A 19,229-nucleotide genomic window follows, 5' to 3' on the forward strand; every position below is an offset into this window, starting at 1 on the left:
ATTTCTCGCAGCATGAAATTGCAAGAAAAAAATGGCCTTTTCTATACACATATACGGCATATATACATGTCTAAGGAAATGGAAGCATAAAGAGAAAAGGAGCGATGTATGTTGAAATGAGCACTGGTTTAGAAAATGTGTCCATTCAGTAAATGAGATGTGTCAACGCCATTCAAGAGAAAAATCTGAAAGAGAACTGAATAGGGGCTGCATACACATACATGTAACCAAAAGGAGAAATTCGGATTTATCCCCTAGCCAGTGGCGTAAAAGACATTTCCAAGCTAAAAAACAACCAAAAAAATAATAAAATAAATAAGCGGGAAAAAGAACTTGTTAAGCTTTTTACCTCCTTTCGTATAACGTCAGTATATTTTTACTCCACTGGGTGCTAGACGCTAAAGCCAGTTGTGCGTGATTGTGTTGGAAATAGCGGTATGAAGAGAGCTTCGAAAAGAATTGGATGAGAGATCGATGTATATTTATTTATTTATTCCCTACTTATCCTTCCTGAAATGCCACCGCGAAGAGAAGCGGCCACAGAACAAATATGTGGAGCTTCAAACTAAAAGTTTATTGTCTCTCGTTGTCTTTGCTCAACTGTCGCAAGTTAGAGGAAATTTACCTTTAACGGGTAAATTGAAGTCAAATACAGTAAAACCCCTCTCAACGGACACCCCCCACATGCGGTCAACCCCCCCCCCCTTTTTGTCCCATCGGTTTCCGCAAAAGAGAGGTTTAACTGCATACGGAAATAGATGAACGCATTCGAGAGAGAGAGAGAGAGAGAGTTAACAAAAAACTTCGAATTTTCTCCTGAGAGGCTCTGGTCATTTTTTCTGTTACAGTCAAACTCGGCTATAACGATGGTTGTAACGAATTTCCTCGGCTACAACGTCAATATTTGGATTACTATAGAGCATATGTACTGAACCCATGGCCCGCGGAGTCATCTGATGCGGTCCGTGAGCTAAGGAACTAACTGTGGTCCGAACAAAAATGAATTACGTGGCATATTAAACAGTGCACTACTTCATCACTTGAGTGGTCCGTGGCATAATCCCAGATCACGTAAGTGACCCGTGTCACTTCACGATATATGTCACTTGAGTATTGTGCGGTACAGTTCCAGAGCACTTAAGTGGCCCACGGTGCATTTTTAGGTCAATTAAGTGAACCGTGGCACATTTTCAGGCCACTTAAGCGATCTTCGGTGCTGTTACAGATCACTGAAGTGTCCCACGGCACGTTAACAGATCACTTAAGTAACCAGCGGGGCAGTTCCACATCACTTAACTGACCCACGGCATATTTACCGATCACTTCAGTGATTTGCGGCACAGTATCAGAGTACTTTCGCTACCCGCAGCACATTTCCAAACCACTTAAATGACCGCGGCTTATTTACAGATCACCTGAGTGACCCGCGTCACAGATCTCGCGGTCCTCGTCACAGGAGAGGACCGCGAGGTATTTACAGATCACTTCAGTGACCTGATACGCTGCTCCAGATCGCTTAATTAAGTGACCCGGGATTTTCAGGTTTTCAAACCAATGATGTCCAAACCAATTTGCTATAGATCAGGGTGTAGAACCTTTCAGTCATTCCGGGCGAAAAAAATATTTCCATGAATCCCAAGGTCCAATTCATACTGTGGTGTCCAGATTCTCACAGTGGCATATTAATGGGTATGCCCAGCGGGGCCCAGGGTTTTTTTCGATTCAAACGGGGGAGGAGGGAGGCATATTATTGGATAGTTTTACTTATCGCGAGAACTTTTCTTCATTTTCAATATTAATTTCATTAATTCTGAAATTATTTTCCAATGATTATGAATCTCTAATAAACCTGAAACGAATTAAAAAAATGAATTTCCATTAATTTCGAAAATATTTCTGGAAGTATTAAATATTTTTCATTAATTTAATGTAACTTTTGAGAACTACGAAATACTTGTGAAATTATTTCTTTCAATAATTCTGAAATTAGTTCTCATTTTTTTAAAAATTATTTCTCATTTTTTCTAAAACTATTTATCATTAATTGTGAAATTATATCTTTATGTTGATTCTGAAATGATTTCTAAAAGCAATTTTTTGAAATTACTTCTTTCACAAATTCTGGAATACATTTAATTGACACTTTCTCTCTTTCAGCATTTCTAAATATTCCGTAACTATGTAAGACTTTTCGTTGAGGGGCCACTGAAAAAAAGCTTCGAGGGCCACATGTGTTTCACGGGCCATGCGTTGAAGACCCTTGAGAATAAAAATGAGAAAACGTTCTTGCAACGTCGGTGAAAAAAACGCAACGACACATTTTTCGCACATTTTTGATTCCGTTTCTATGGCGTTTTTCCAAAAAATTCGTAGAATTACAGTTCGTCACATCGTGTCAGCATTTATATGTTGTTGATACAAAAAAAACCCCTTTTACAAGAAAAAGATTTACCGCATGTTTGAAGCTCATCGAAATGTCCCGTATACGGGACATTTCCGCATTTTTCCATTCTTGATCTTTTTTCTTCAATCAAAATATATATATATACACTGTTCTTCCCAATTTTTTTTCAACGAAGCTTTCTGTAATAAAAAATCTTAACTGTAATAACGAATTTAATTTGCAAAATTTATAAATTCTGTAATAATTAATATGGCAATATTCATTTCATATGTTTGTCATGTTCGTTATTTTTTGCCGCGAAATAAATTTCCGCAGCTTTGCCGTATCTCTGTATTTTTTGTCAAGAGGTTACTTATGTTACAAGCAGAGCTGGTCCGATCAGTCGATTAATCGGATTGGAAGCACCAGCTCAACTCCTCACAAGTACCATTCGAAAGGAGTTTATAGAAAAATAAGCAACAGTATAATTGGAAGTGGTTTTCAAATCTGTGAATAATAACCAAAAATAACGGTTCAAAGGAAAAAAAAAAAAACAAGTTCCAAATGAAGAAATTACAAGTTTTGGCAATTATTATATATGTTCAGCATATATATATATAACAAATTGCTTGAAGAGGGCAGCCCTAATTTCTCAACCTATTCCTATATTTGTTTACATCTGCCGAATAGGTGAGCGAAATGCATAAATTATATTTTTATAGCATCTACTAATGCAAGGTGTTTCAAAAAGAATCACCCGATTTGAAATGCGTATATTACGAAAAATATTGAACACATAGACAATTAAGATTAATTTTATATTACATGGCTAATCAAATTTTTTTTACAAACCAAATTAAAGGTGCTCAATATCTACACCTCGGGATGCACGGCATATGTCTATACGGTAGTCAAATTCGTCCCAAACTTTGCGATCATGTTTGCATCCGCTGCAAGTGGATTTCTGTGGACTGCGTGCAAAACTCTGTCGGATGCGCTCCACATTTTCGTCTGACATGCGGGGACGGGATTTCCCTTTACACAAACAACCAGTGTCTCCTAATTGTTTACACCATCGCCTAATATTCTGAGCGGTGGGAAGTTCAACACCAGGGTATTGCCGACTAAAAGCACGATGGACAGTTGTTACGGACTCACACTTAGAACACAAAACGATTTCTATTGTGCAGTCGCCATTTTGACAAACACTGAAGTGGCGGCCGAAGGAAGAGGGTTAGCGCTACCTGTCGGCAACTGCGTGAAACTCGAGATTTCCCTCTTTCTACCTATACATTATTCGATCAATAGCTGAATAGTTATGATGTTTTTAAATCCGATGATTCTTTTTGACCCTGTATTATATGGTCACAAAAAATATTCGGTTAAAAATTTTGGTTAACCAGTTAAAAATTTTAATCGATTTCCAGCCCCATTTATAAGTAATTACCTTACAATTATCATCGTTGGTAACATTTTTTACGAAAATCAGATATTTCTCGCATTTATATGATCCCATAATTCCAGTGATTTGCTTTCGTGGAGCGCCTTCTACCAACAAAAGTTTGAACTAATTTTTTTTTCTGATCAGAAAAATAGAAAAGAAAGAATCTACCTTCGTGAGAATAACTCTAACCGCATTCAAATATACCAATTCCTTCAATTTTTATGAATTTTTAAACTACAGTAAAAACTCTCTTAACGGACACCCCTCAGACACGGTCACTCCTCTTTTACGGACTAATAACAATTTCCTCTCGCATAACAAAAGTATGCGTTTCAAACCCCTGATTAACGGTCACCTCTCTTTTATGGACGAATTTTTTTTTTCCGCCGGTGAACGCTAAAGAGAGGTTTCGCTGTATTTACGAAACACCCTGTTTATACCTGCACCATATGGATTGCAGGAATTTCAAGATTCGATGACCTGTTTTGTGAAAGAGGAGGAAAATTTTCGATTTCTCTCTCTCTAAGGATTAATGTTGTTATTGTACATTTATTTTAGAGAATTCTGCCTGTTCGGAGGATGATGCTAAGCTCGGGATTGCGTGTCACGAATTTCGAGCGGTTTCCTCCATAATTTCAAGTCCTGCGACCGAAAGCGAATAGGTGCAGATGTTGCTCAGCAGCTAAGTTCGGATCAATGAAAAATACTGTTTATATCATAATAACTTTACGAACACCAGCACCACATGACAATAAATTTTCTTTGTAATTCTGGAATCCTTCACAAGAATTGCTGCATTGCACGCAAAAATGTATTTCGTAGCTACGCTTATAACACACACGCGCGATGAAAAATCACCAGCACTTAATAAGATTTCAGCTTCACTCATCTGCTGTCATACACATTAATGTATTCATTTTTTTTGCGAAAATTCTCGAGCGGGGATGCACACCTTTTCAGTTCGCGGGCCACACACAGGGCCGCAACTAGATGCTTGGTCACCCGGGACAAGCGCATTTTGACGCCCCCTTGTAATGTTGAAGGAAAGTCTCAGAATGAAATTTTCGCCCCCTCGGGTCTAGCGCTCGGGGTACAAGACCCGCTCGCTCCCTTCTAGTTGCGGCCCTGGCCACACATGTGGCATTTCTGCCGCTCGCAGCACAGCAATTTGTATATGTTTCCAGCAAAGGCCGCGAACTGGCCAGACCAGTTGACCTGGAAAATGTCCGACTTTCGCGTTTTTTGCCAGCCCCTATATATTGCTTCCTATACAGGGTGTCTCATAAATGCTAATGCGGCATTTATCGCAATAACCGTCTTTCGTAGGGAATTCTAAGTTTCCAAGTGCAATATTCGCTGAGAATTCAAGAATCGTAGGAAAGTTGGGAAAGAACAGTAAAAAGCAACGGACAACGCTCCTTTCTCTAATTTATGCAGCTCTTTCCCAACTTTTCTCAGATTTTTGAATTCGAATATCTCTGCGAATATTGCACCTGGAAACTTGGAATTCTTTCTGTTGGCATCAGGAGGAACAGGGCAACAACTTTTTAATTGGGAGTTAAAGGTCCAAGGGACCATATAAAAATGTTGGTTTTTAATTTTTGTTACACACTGTATTTTTACTTTCGAAACTGGTACAGGGTAAGTTTTGAACGACTTCTGAGCATTTTTTAAACTGAAACTATACCTCTACGGACGGACGGTTGAATAGATGAAGTCGGAAATAGCACTTACAGCACACCCTTGTATATCAGTATTTCTCAACCCCTTTTCATCGCAGACCAACTCTGGTTCGTGGCCCATAGGTGGAGAAACGCTAGACTAAAGTGTTCACCCTGTATACTAAAAAGGGCTCCAGTCGAAAAAAGTTGAGAAACACTGTTCTCTATACAGCAGTGGTTCTCAAGTTTTAGGAGCCCGCAGCCCAGTTGATTTTCTTTTTGTTAGGGTAACGCCCGGTCATACGCACGACTAACGTGAAATAAATGGGTGGAAATATTAAACGGTGAACCTTTTTCACAGCCCGGTTTGATTGATGTCACGACCCGGTTCTGGGCAGCGGCCCGGCGGTTGATAAACACCGCTATAGAAGGAGGAAGATTTCAAGTTGGCTGACTTTCATTACAGGGTTATCAAAAATTATTTTTCTTGGAAAGCGTTATCGGTAATTCTCTCTACGTGCTTACTTTTAATTCAAATATTGTTTATGGGGGTCGGTCTAGGAACCAAGTTGAACATGATTAGAGTAAATGGAGGTTTTTCCCAGAACCGTAAAATGAGTAAAAAAACGAAAGCAGGGATCAACAAATGAAAGACCTAATTAAAGATAGTCGAAGCCGCCACAAACCATCCGTGAAATAACCACGGAGGCCTTAATTTGAATACTGAAATGTATTTTTAATTATTTTATTGACCTTGGGGGTTTTTTTTTTGGCTCAGCACTAAAACTTCGCTATTCATTATTTATTATTCAAAATAAGATTAGAGTTTATATAAAAGAGGGAAATTTAAGTATCACACATACCACCACCCCAACACCATCATCATTACATAATTTTAAACTCACTTTTTCTGGTCGGGAGCAGATGTTTTCTTTGTTATACGTGCGTCATAAACTCTACTTTTTTATAAAAATGTATTTAAAGATATTCTACTTCGGAGGTAATTAAATACGTAATTAGGGGTAACGTGGTTTTCGGTTCGGTTCTGGGCAGGCCGAGTCAAATTATCATTGGAAAAAAAAGACAAGGTTTTTTGAGGTTCGTGACTTGTATATGAATATTTTTTTTTTCGCGAACGAAATGGTAATTAGTGTTTATCTAAGTTTAGTGTGTTTCACACGATGCTCGTCGTTTCTGTTTTGAGTCATGTGAAATAAAAAAATTCAAGTTTTTTCCCCCTCGAGGCTGCTGAGAAGAACGTGATGCTCCCTTTGATCAAGTGTGACATCTTACTCGAGACTACTTATTATTTACATATACCGAAAGTTAAAAGTTCCAATATATAAGGTATATTCCTTTACAAAAAGGGCAAAAACGGGATATCAAGAATTATCGACCAATCATTTCTTTTATCAGTAATTTATAAAATCTTCACCAAAGTCGTGACACATAGGCTTGAATCCACATTGGACGTAGCCCAACCAAAATAATAAGCAGGCTTTGAAGTGGATTTAGTACATTGGATCACATCTAAACAATCAGAGAACTCATAGAGAGACTCAAGGAATACGAATTACCATTGTGTGTGGTCTTCATTTATTTTGAGAAAGCGTTTGACTCTGTCAACTGCTGTTGTTAAAGCTCTAGATGTAATTGGGATAGAGAAGACATATTAATATCATCAAGAAAATATATGGCAAAGCAGCTGCAACCATTCATTTGGATAAAGGAAAGGCAAAGATTAAAGTTGAAAAAGGTGTCCGACAGGGTGATACTATCTCACCAAAACTCTTTACTGCTGTTTTTGAAGAAATATTCATGAAACTAGATTTGGATGAGAAAGGAATTGAAATAAATGAAGAATTTGTCAACCATTCACGTTTTGCCGACGACATTGTTATTATCAGCAGTAATCCAGACGGACTAGAAGAAATGATACAAGAGCTGGCGAAGGCAAGTATTCAGGTGGGCTTGAAAATGAATGTGCAAAAGACCAAAGTTATGTTCAACCCCTTTACGTTGAAGAGGACGATCTTGCTCAACAACACAGAGATAGAAGTAGAAAGCTATGTATACCTGGGGCAAGAAATTACCATGCACAACGGAATCATTAATGAAATAAACAGAAGGATCAGGATTGGATGGAGCACTTTTGGCAAAAACTGCGAAATTCTGAAGAGCCACGTGTCATTATTCCTGAAAAAAAAAAAGTGTTTAACCAGTGTGTGTTTCCAGCACTGACTTACGGAGCTGAAACATGGACACTCACAAGCAAGACGATACAAAGGCTACAGACAACACGAAAGAGCATGGAAAAATGTATGCTAGGCATCACAAGAAAAGACAGAAAACGAATCACTTGGATAAGAAGCCATACAAAGGTATATGATATCATGGGAAGAATTAAACGTTTAAAATGGGAATGGGCTGGACATATTGCAAGAAGACAGCACAACAGATGGACCACAAGCATTCTAAATTGGTGCCCCCCAGTGGTGTTAAACGTCCGAGAATTCGTCCCCACACAAGATGGATCGACGGGATTAGAAAAGTGGCTGGAGTCAACTGGATGGCTAAAGCATCAGACAGAGCAAAATGGAAAAAGTTGGAGGAGACTTTCATCCATTAGTGGATTGAAAATGGTTGTTGGTGTTGATGATGAAAAGTTCAAATTACCTTGGTACTCTGAGTGTTGCACTGGGCGAATGAAATTGCATCCAACATGAAAATACAATACCGATTGAATTTGACCTGCTGAATGCGAATATAATTATGAAAAAACTTTATTATCTTTGTGTTTAAGATTACCCTGCTAACAATTAAACGTTTTGGAGACCATACTTACAGAGGGACATTGACTTGGTCGACGAGGAGTCCAGAGAAAACCCACGCGTACTCTTGTTGGCATACAAGGCTTGAGCTATGAAAAGAGACCTGATTTCTTGAATATGTTTACATTGGGAGGATATGATCGAAGTGTTTGAAATTTTCCACGGGATGTATAATATAGATCATGAGTTATCAATACACCGTCAGTCAACTGCTTCGACAAGGAACCACCAGTGTCGTTTAGTAAGTGACAATTCCAGGTTGTGGTGTCACAAGGAGTTTTTCTCTAATAGGGTTGTTAATAAATGGAATACCTTACCTCCGGGGATCGTGAGTTTTAATACGATTGGCACGTTTAAAAAGAAATACGATAAGCATACTGTGGGATAAATCGAGAAGCTTTCCTTACTTACAACAAGACAACCATATAATCTTTTTCATAGGCAGTGCATTATATAGTATTAATTATTTGTTTTTTCTTACGTGATACATGTATCTGCTTTTATATTGGGTTGCTATGTTTTCGTTATATTTGGCATCCATATTTTTATGGGCATCCTCTTTTCAGCCTTTGTGTGTCTGTACTTGTATTCATATTCACAATTAAAAAGTGCTTCACGAGCGTTATTGTATGGTGAAGAATCGGTAAGAACCATAGAACGACGTTACCAGGGAACTTCATGATCGACCTCGATGCTGGCTGACTACTGTTGGACAATTGTAAGAGATGCTCCTTATGTCCAGAACAAGCAAAACGAAGTAACATGAGACGACGACGATGTGAATAAACTATTGTGCGTTTCTATACATTTTTGTTGCATTTTTAATGTACAGTAAATTAATGTTGCCTCTATATATTGGTGAAGTTTCTGTCATTTTTCCTGTTTTTTTCTGTATATTTATTTTGTTTTCTATATAATTATTGTTTCATTGCATTGTATTCAGTAATTATATAATAATTTCAGAGAAAACCGTCGCTAATACAGCTTTTTACGTCAAATTCATGTTCAGCACACCTACTTGAAAAAAAAAAAGAAGATTATTCTTGTGTCGGGCGCAGAAAATTTGTCAAAATTTGTTCAGTAATAATTCGCGAAATAGGTTTCAATGGTACAGCATAAATGGGGTAAAATTTTTTTTCTTTACCAGAAGTATTTTGTAAATTAAAGTAGCCATTACTGGCTCTCGGTGAGTCATAAGCGTACTTTATTTGAGCAATGAAAGTTCGCAGATTCTTGGTCTGAAGGAGGAATTGGTTCTTCAGTTTCCCCGCGATGATTCAAAGGATATTAAAGTAGAGAGAAAACTGTAACTGTATCGAAAATGTACGCCAGTGGTTACGTAACTGATATCATATTTCGGCATCGTCTTTATCGAACAGCGATTCTTGCGCAAACGGGGCTCTTCACACACAACAGAGAGACCATTTCAAAGCTCGTAAAACTCGATGGAAAACGTTAACTCCGAGAAACAGCCCGGGATGGCATTTTCCTACGGAAAAGAGGGTGTTACCGAAAGATGGCGAGATTTTCTATTTCTGGGGAGACGAAAACAACAAATCGATTTAATCAATTTTTCTCATAACCCGAGAGCAGAAATACTCTCGTGATATTGATCTTTCAAGAGTTTGAAATCCAGTCGATTTCCGATTTCTATAGAAGAATCAATATATTTTTCAACGTGAAAGAAAAAAAAAATAAAAAGGTCCAGCTGATGTCATTGGGCACAAAAAAACTGAATTACATGAGGTTGGTTTTCTTCATCCCTCATCCTTTAATAGCTTTTTTTTTTGGCTATTAGCGGAGTTGGCGTTGTATATAAAAAAAGTTATCTGGGAAAAGAATATGGTAGCCATTAGACGAACGAGTCTGGGACAAATTACTATCCGGAATGGATACGATTTTTCTTCGTTCAAAGGCCATGCCATTCGACGCTAGAGAATAAAGATTATTTGAGGATTTAAACCCAAAAAATCAGGAAATTGCATACTGAGGACTGAGAGAATGTTTGAATCTAGACGCGAATAGAAGTTTTTCCTTAATCCTTCATATTCGGCAAGAATCCTTACGCCATAATAGTTTTCCAGGATTAAGCTCTTTTCGTGGGGATATGGTAACTGTTATTTATTTTATTTTTATTAAAAATTAATGATTTTAATCTTTATCAATTTTTTATTTAAAATTATTTTCCAATACCGATTTCTTTTGTACAACGAAACATTCATATTATTACAGTATAACTAAAAACAAAGTGAAATAAAAATGTTCTTGATTACACCACGTGGTCAACAATTTTTAACTTATTTTTCATAACACGAGTGAAATGAGTTCTTTCTTATAACTAATTTGCAGGTGCTGAATTCAAATACAGTCGAATCCCGTTATAACGAACGCCAAGAGACTGGAGGAATTACTTCGTTAAAACGAAATTTCGTAATAAAGAAATTTCAGGTTACCTAGCATTGCTCCCAAGTAAACTTATTTAGGGATTAAAAAAGTGTGCGTTAAAACGAGATTTTCGCTATAACGGTATTCGTTAAAACGAGATCCGACTGTATAGAAAAATCTCCCATCACGCAGAGTTTTTTCTGTATCAATGACTGTCATTTTTTGAAATGCATATAAACTATGAAAAACTTGCACATCTTTAAAAGCGCATATTATTAATAACAAATAATGGAACATTTATTACGATAGTTATTTTATGATATTGATACATCGGTTGTGCGGGATGCATAGCAAACTGGGCGCATGGCATTTTATTGGCGAACCGTTCATCCCAGAGGCATTCTTCAAATTAGAAAAAATTTCCAAATAACATGCTCAGATAATATATCATTCATGTTTCAAAGGGTTGTATCGGTATTAAAATATTTAAAAAAAATAACTTTTTATACATTGTGCTCTAAAACCAAGTTAGAAAGTTTTGCCCTGTGTCATCTGATGCCAACTAAAAAAATTCCACGTTTCTTTGTGTAATATTCATTGAGATACTCAAATTCGAGAAAAGGAGGAAAGTTTTGAAAAAACAGCATAAAAAATACAAATACAACGCCACAACTGGCAAAATGCCCAACGAGGTGGCTGAGAACGAGATGCCCATAAAAATATGGATGTCATATACATCATACGTATTTCAAAAATACAGCAACCCAATTAAAAATGCAATTAATAAAAATTATAAACAATATATACACGATTAAATGCGGGTAAAACGATTTACCCGTACTTAAAGCTGTTGTGTTTTCCTCCAACTTTCCTCCACTTGAGTGAATGATTTTGAGTGAAATATAATGTCCTTGTGTGTAGCGGTTTCGAAATATCGTCAAAAAATATCGTTATAGAGATTTTATCTTAGCAAAGGAAATCGTTGGAACGAGAGGGGGTTTAACATTAGACTATAGGCAATTTCAAACAAGATTTGAAAAAATAACGTTATAGAGGAATTTATCATTGTAGCGAGGTTTTACTGTATTAAAGATATCGACCAAAATTAATTACTTACTTAATTAATTAAAAACGTTTTTTAAAGGGAATTTTGATGTACAGTAAACGCAAAGCAATCAAAAAAAAATTTTTTTTTTCAATACCCAGTTTTTGCTCAGGTGTGAAGATAAAAACTTTTATAGTAGCACACATAGTACACTAGTGTTACAAGTATATAGTGTTACAACTTATATTTCATATTTTGGTATATTTCTTTTTGTATTTGAGAACTAAAACTGAAATCAACACGTATACACATTGGAAATTCCGGAGACTATTGTAGAGGTAATTTAAATTCTAATTATTTTCTATTGAAATTCCAATCTCTACGAATAGTGTAAACATCGTGTCACAAACGCTGATTTGCAATTCAAAAGGAGAAGAAAGAGATGATGACGGAAAGGAAAATGAAAGAATACAGATAGCAAAAAATTTCTGAATTTTCGGGATCAAAAAATCAAACTTTGCATCAGTTTTATCGTAAGGCTTATCACGTACCACAGTCGCTATACGTTTCCCACATCTACGAATTTCTCACCTCAGATGATCGAAAATTTGAATATTTTCACCATTACGACGCTGTTCTCGTTAAGCTGAGGATACTTTTTCTTTATACTGGCGTGAAGCTTCGTGTAAGTTTCACGGAAAGGTGTAAATAAATACGTATTTGAATAAATACCATTTCAGAAGATGATAGCAGTGTATAATGTACAGCATTATTTACGAAAGCCGAAAAGCTAGCAAAAAATTATGTTTTTTACTCGGAAAAATATGCTCGCATTAACGCGTATGTAAACATGTGGGATGTGTTTCATAAATTTTTGAAATTCGGGAAAACAGTTGTAAATAATTTTCTGCAGGAAAACAAATTAGCTCGAGTTGTTAATTAATGGTGGAAAGATGATTAACGCAATTTACGGTATTAATAATTGTATTATTACTATTATATTCTTCGATAGTTGACAAATTATTTTTTTGGTGTCCGTGAAATCATTCGGTGAAAAAGTCATCTTTTTTGTCGATTAAAAAGAATGCGATTTTTAAATCATTGACCAATTGTACTTTCTTGTGTATAATGCAGGAAAAGTAAATGCAAAAATGCAAGTCCCCAATTAGGGCCAATAAATTTTCAAAGGTAAATAAAATTGCCAATTATAGTGTGAAAAATTGTCAAAGGCAAGTGAAGCCAACAATTATAGCCCATAAATTTTAGAGACAAGTAAAGTCATGAAAAGAATCTTAATTTTTTATCTTAAAAATGCAGGTAGGCCTAGTTGAAAATAAGGGGAAAAACAGAACATATTAATGAAAAAGTTGGGATGACCTACGGTAACGTCCCATAGAATACAGATCACCCTAGATCTAGAATTTTCTGGCCCATGGACTGGAAAGCTTGTGCATCCCTGTTATAGACAAAGAGTGCTGAACCTTTTGAAAAGTGCGGGCCACTTCATTGCTGTGAAAAAATGTTGTGGGTGATTTGAAACTCAGCGTCATCGCAGGTCACTCGAGTGATAAGGAAATGTGCCGCGGGTCAATTGAGCGATTTGTAAATGTGTCCGGCCACATGTCGCTGGCCTCTTAAGTGTTCTGTAACTGTGCCGCTGATCACTGAAGTGATCTGGAAATGTGTCGTCGGCCGCTTGAGTGATCTGGAAATGTGCCGCCACTTGGATGATTTGGGTTTGTTCTGTGGGTCATTTAAGGGGGGTGGTCATTCATACCATTTTAGCATGGTGAAAAACTATACGCTCTAATAGAAAAATCATTAAAAATACTATTTAGCCATTGATGTATTTAAAATTTTTTACACATGTTCTTGATTGTATGTGCTATCCTATGTTGGTATAAAGCTTTACATTTCTTGGATACTTAATTTTTTTGTAAATTTTCAAAATAATGCATTAAAAGCAGCTTGCGCGCATAAAATACCAAGACGTCAATGTAATTGAATAAAAATTGATTCAAAATATAAAGGAAACAGTTCAGTTCATGAAATGAAGCCAAAGGTCGAGATTCCATTGACTCAATCTTATTTAAATTTCAAAAATTTCTGATCATTCTTAAAAGTTATAAAAAAAATTGATTTTGAAATTTTTTTTTCAAAATAATTATGATTAATTTATACATAAAATATATTAGAACAAACTTCATAAGTTTTTTTTTCAGTTTTTTGCGAAGAAAAAAAGAAAAAAAAATCGATTTTGTTCCACAGATTTTCACACACACATGTATGTTATTACCAAAGCCCGAAATTAGTCGATTCGCGAATTGTCCAAATTTCGTTAAATATTGACCCGGCCTGTGTCCGAATTTAGGACATTGGCCGCCAAGTTCGCAATGTGGTCGGTCATCCCTGGCCTGATACATGATTCCGAATCACCGTCGAGTTGGCGTATTTTTCCGTGTTAATTATGCCCACGCTAGTTATGACAATCTATAAATCGCAGTCATGATGTGGCAATCATTAATTATGCAGAGCAAAACTATTTGATTATATAATTATTTTTATAGATTTGCTCTCAAATTTCCATTTTTTTGCTCTCGTCACACAGAGCTGCTATAAATAAACATGTATCACACGTTGGCGATTAAAAAAAAAGAATTTGGTTCCTACCGGGCCGTCTTTCATCAGCAGCACATCGAGCTTTGGCCAGGGATCTCCGGTCACTTCGCAAAATGGCCGGCTAGAGTCCGAATCATTTCTCCAATTCTGACGGCGGCCGAAACTCTAGGAAAATTCGCGAAGTGGTCGGCCCCGTCATGAATGTACTTTTGGAAGTGACATATATATAGAAATAAATTTTTCTCATCGTGAAACAATTCTAAAAAGTCTTTAAAAAATTTCACGCGCGTGTGTTATAATAATATTAATATTTTCTTAAATTTTTATTTGCGTATTTCTTTTTACCTTTAAGAAACAGACCTTTTCGTAACGGATTTACACTCTGGACAGTTTGTAGCGATTATTTTAATGTCAATCGATCCCCCGCACATTAAAAAAAAAAAAATTATAACATATTTGAAAACTGAATAGAGATTCCTTCCCGTAATTACACAAAAGCATAAAAAAAATTACATCGGAACTAAATTAATATAAACTGACGATTAAATTGATTTGCAAATAATTATAAAGGAATTTCGGTTCTCGAAAATTTTGGTACTTCAAAATTCACGAGATTACATTTACTTTTTATATTAAATTCCTTTTTTTCTTTCCTTCGAATGGAAAGAACAGTGACGTTCGATTTGATTAAAACAAATTAATTACGAAACGAATTCACATTAGTTTTTAGTTTTTCTTTCTCGAGCTTTACATTGAAATCCACTCGAACGCAAATTTCATTAAAACGCGCAAATGAGATCAGAGGAAACTTTTTCGAGCTTCTTCTTTAATTAGTCCTTTAACACGAATTGGAACTGATATCACAATTCGGAAACATTTTTTCCAACAGAATTTTAATCTTTTCTTTTGTGTCCATTCTTATTATTCAATGTTTATACGGGGGGGGGGGGGGGAGAGAACTGTACTAACTCAAATTGTTTCCATCCTTGTGCACGACTGGTGCTCATCCTTGTAAGCAAACGCCCTGCAAGGCGTTCTGGTAGAAAAGTAAGAAGAATATACACACGATAAATGCCTAGGCTGACCATATTTCCTTTTGAAAAAATGGGAAATCGCAATCCATATGGGATAGCACCAATTATCTTAAAAAGTTGTCAAATGCAAGTAAGGCTGCCAATTATACTCTGAAAAATTGTCAAAGACAAGTAAAACTGGCAATTTTACTTGGCAAATTTTACTACAGGCTGAAAAATTGTTAAAGGCCAATAAAGTCACCTATTACAGCCCACAAATTTTCTTTTGTTGAAAAATTTTGTTGAAAATAAGGAAAAGAACAGGACATTTTTTATGAAAAAGTTGGGACGACCACAAAATCGCGGTAACGTCCAGTAAAATACAAATCGTTTTCTGGCCCGTGGGCTGAAAAATTTGTGCGCCTCTGTTATAGACAAAGGATGCTGAACTTTTGAAGAGCGCGGGCCACTTCAGTGTCCTGAAACAGCATCGATCACTTAAGTGATCTGGAAAGGTGCCGCAAGCGAGCCACTAAAGCTACCCGCGGTGCAGTTCCACATCACTCAAGTGACTCTCGGAATATTTCTGGATCACTTAAGTGACCAGCGGCACATGTCCAGGTCACTTTAGTGACCTACGGCATAGTTTCATTTATTGATATATGTCTTATGAATATGACTGTACGTTTGTTATGTTTAACTTTTTCCCTTCAGTGAAATACATTTCAATTTACTGCAGACTCTCTGTAGCACTTCATTACACCCGAGGTTGACGATTTCAAGACCTTTTTAATCATGAAACATAACCAGATACAATCACACACGAAGTTGTTATTTCATTACTGACAAAGAGGTGGCTATATTTTAGCTGGAAAAACACAACAAATAAGCCAAGGGTTAATAATACGCAATAACTAGCTATTTCACTGACAATTGGTAGTATTTTTGGCGAGAATTGGTGGAGTTCAGTTCATTAGGGCTCGGATTTTTATGCCCTTAAGATGAAACGTCGTTGCTGATCTTTAGGGGGCGTAAAAATCCGAGCCCTAGAGTTATGATAATTTTTTGTATTTTTCCAGCTAAAATTTAGCCACTCTTTGCCAGTAATGAAATAAAATCTTGGTGTGTAGTACTTGGTTGTATCGTGTTATGTTTCATGATTAAAAAGTCTTGGAAACGTCAACTTCTGGTGTAACGACAACTCGGTTATAGCGACAAAACTTCGTACAATCTTTGATTTGTTTATAACGAAGTTTGATTGCATATTTTATTACTAATGAAATTTGTTAAGAATAAGATTACTGCAGCTTAGGGAAATACCTTTATGCTGGAATAACTCGCGAACCAGTTGACACTTCCAATTGGGTAAAAAGCATACGAATAACTAGTGGAACTCGGATATGAAGTCATTCATGTGTTGCAAGGGGTTGTACAGTTATTTTAAAATTAAATAAAAGAAACTTCCTATTTGATCAGCCTATCTTAAAAACCCAATTAGAAAGAGAAGCCCCGTATCTCCTGAGACAAACAAAAACATTTCCATGCTTCTAAGTTCAATATTCGCCGAGATATTTGAATTCAAAAATTGCTGAAAATGAGAGAAAGAACATTCATTAAAACCGAGCACAACTCCGGTCTATCGACATAGGAAATTTACTATTGATTGAGTTGTGCCGGAAGTGTGTGTGTGTGCGTCCCCTCGAATCCCCTGAGTTCACCTGATCTTCTGGAACCCAAAACCCTTACGCAGGGCCGCGAAAATGATTACATACAAAGTATGCAAATAAACACATAGTACACACAGCTGCCTTGCGACGTTTTTCCAGTCGTGACCTTGTTTTCAAAGTTCAGCCGACCCGCGAGCAGTTGCTTACTTGGAGCGGTTTTCATTAAGCTGATTCGTAATGAAGCTGATTTTCTTGGATGATCCCTTGCGGCCTTTTCGTAGTTTCTGGACGTCTGATATGCCGGCCAAGGGGTCTCTGGTGTCTGGGAAACCCCAGTTGCCCTTCTTCATGGTCTTCTCCTCTGTCTGCGGCCCCTAGTCGGGCCCTGCACTCGCAGAGCTAGTAGTCTTGACTGACAGCTCAGTTTCAGGCTTGCCGTCCCTCTTTTGCGCTAGCCAGTGGGTCTTTGGTTTCTGTGGACCGCCATGGTTCTTCTTCATGGTCCACTTCCCCCATCTTCGTTGAGGACCCCTTGGCGGGCTCTTGCTTACACATAATTAGTCGCTTAGGTTTTCGGTTCTGTTTCAGGCTTGGCAGCAGACTGTTATGTTGGCCAACCGGTCTTTGATCTCTGCGGGGCCACCTTCTTGACCTTGCTTCTTGGTTCTCTTCTCCGTCTTCACTGTAGATCCCCAAGCGGGCCCTGTACTCACATGAATTGGGGGGAAAGAACAGCATATGAAGCGTAGAATGAGTTTGTCCGTTAGTTTATGTGGTCCTTTCCTTAATTTCCAGCGATTTTTTGAATTCAAATATCTCTGCGAATATTGCACTTAAAACCTCATGGAATATTTTTTGTTCGGCTCCGGAAGGACAGGGTAACAACTTTTTAATTGGGGTTTTTTTTAATACAAATACAAATACAGGCAAAATGCCCAACGAGGTGCTGAGAAAAAGATGTCCATAACAAATATGGATGCCATACATTTTAAAAATACAGAGGACAGGGTGACAAAATTAAATTTTTTATTTAAAAATGGCGTATCTGAGGTCTATACGTTTTTTGGATAATTTTTCTGATTGGAGGAATGATTCGAGGATCAACGATTCACGAGTAATTCCAGGATAAAGGTTTTTAAAACATTTTCCTATGCACCCTGTACAGGGTGCCGATAATAACGATATTTTTCTTGTTCGTATTTTGCGCAGATCTAGTCTTCCTGCCCCTCAATACACGAAAAAAGAAGCCAACTTATTCGGGATCCTCAAGAACTGCATCGGCAAGGTGAGTGCCGTCAAAAACATTTCCTTCATGTATTAAATTTATGCTCAATTAAATTGATTATTGAATGCTTTTAACACTTGCGTGTTGCCACAAATCGACGATTAGCAAATTCTAGATGCATTTCGTGAGAATTAACGCGATTCGCATTTAGAACATTATATTTGCTCATTATCAGAAAGTGGAAAATCGATTCACGACTTTCTTTTTTATCCTCGCCGGATAATTTGCCCCTCGCTCATCGTTTCAATGAGATCGCATTTTAATGAGATCAATTTCATTTTTTACAGTGTAGTACGTACTTGCGCCATTTTTAATGATAAGTACATACACAATTCAATAGTAATCTTATCTATCGCAAATCTTTCCTAGATATCGTAAATATTAATCGAGACTCAAAAAGAATGTGTCGTTTCTAAGTACAGGATCCTATAAATTCCCCTTAAATAATTTGAAAATTCATATATTTGAATGCGGTTTGCGAAAAAAGTTATTCTTACGAAGGGGGATTTTTTTTGACCAGAAAAAAATTTAGTTGGAATTTCTTTCGATAGAGGGCGTTTAACGACAAAAATTCTAACTACAATTTTTAGCAAAATAGCAGAAATCATTGGAAGAACCTCTGTTCAATCTCTTCGGTGTCCGAAACGTTCGAAACGTTCGTGAAGCTTTAGCCAGTGATTCTTGGCTGAGGTAAAGCTTCACCAATTGTGCTTTATCCACCAATGATTAGCTTCAGTAATTAGCTTTCGTGCAGTGCCCTCTATCGACAACAATTTGAACTATTTTTATTTCTGCACCAAAAAAAACTCTTTCTCGTGAGAATAAACTTTTCGGAAACCGCATTCTAATACATGTATCAATTCCTTCAATTTTTAAACCACCGTATTCCCCCGCAT

General features: G+C 36.9%; 1 protein-coding gene across 1 annotated transcript in view; it reads left to right on the plus strand.

Moving 5' to 3' along the window:
• LOC149075127 (oxysterol-binding protein-related protein 2) overlaps positions 1-19,229 on the plus strand; it is a 70,603-nt gene that overhangs the window by 16,921 nt on the left and 34,453 nt on the right. Inside the window, exon 2 of the mRNA XM_089245702.1 lies at positions 18,258-18,333. Within this exon, the coding sequence (XP_089101828.1) occupies positions 18,258-18,333 (76 nt within the window). The remainder of the gene's footprint in view (positions 1-18,257; positions 18,334-19,229) is intronic.

Source organism: Pholcus phalangioides, unplaced genomic scaffold (genome assembly GCF_987345545.1).
Source record: "Pholcus phalangioides strain wild (caught in Gottingen) unplaced genomic scaffold, Ppha-v1.0 ptg000016l_1, whole genome shotgun sequence".
NCBI lineage: Eukaryota > Metazoa > Arthropoda > Arachnida > Araneae > Pholcidae > Pholcus > Pholcus phalangioides.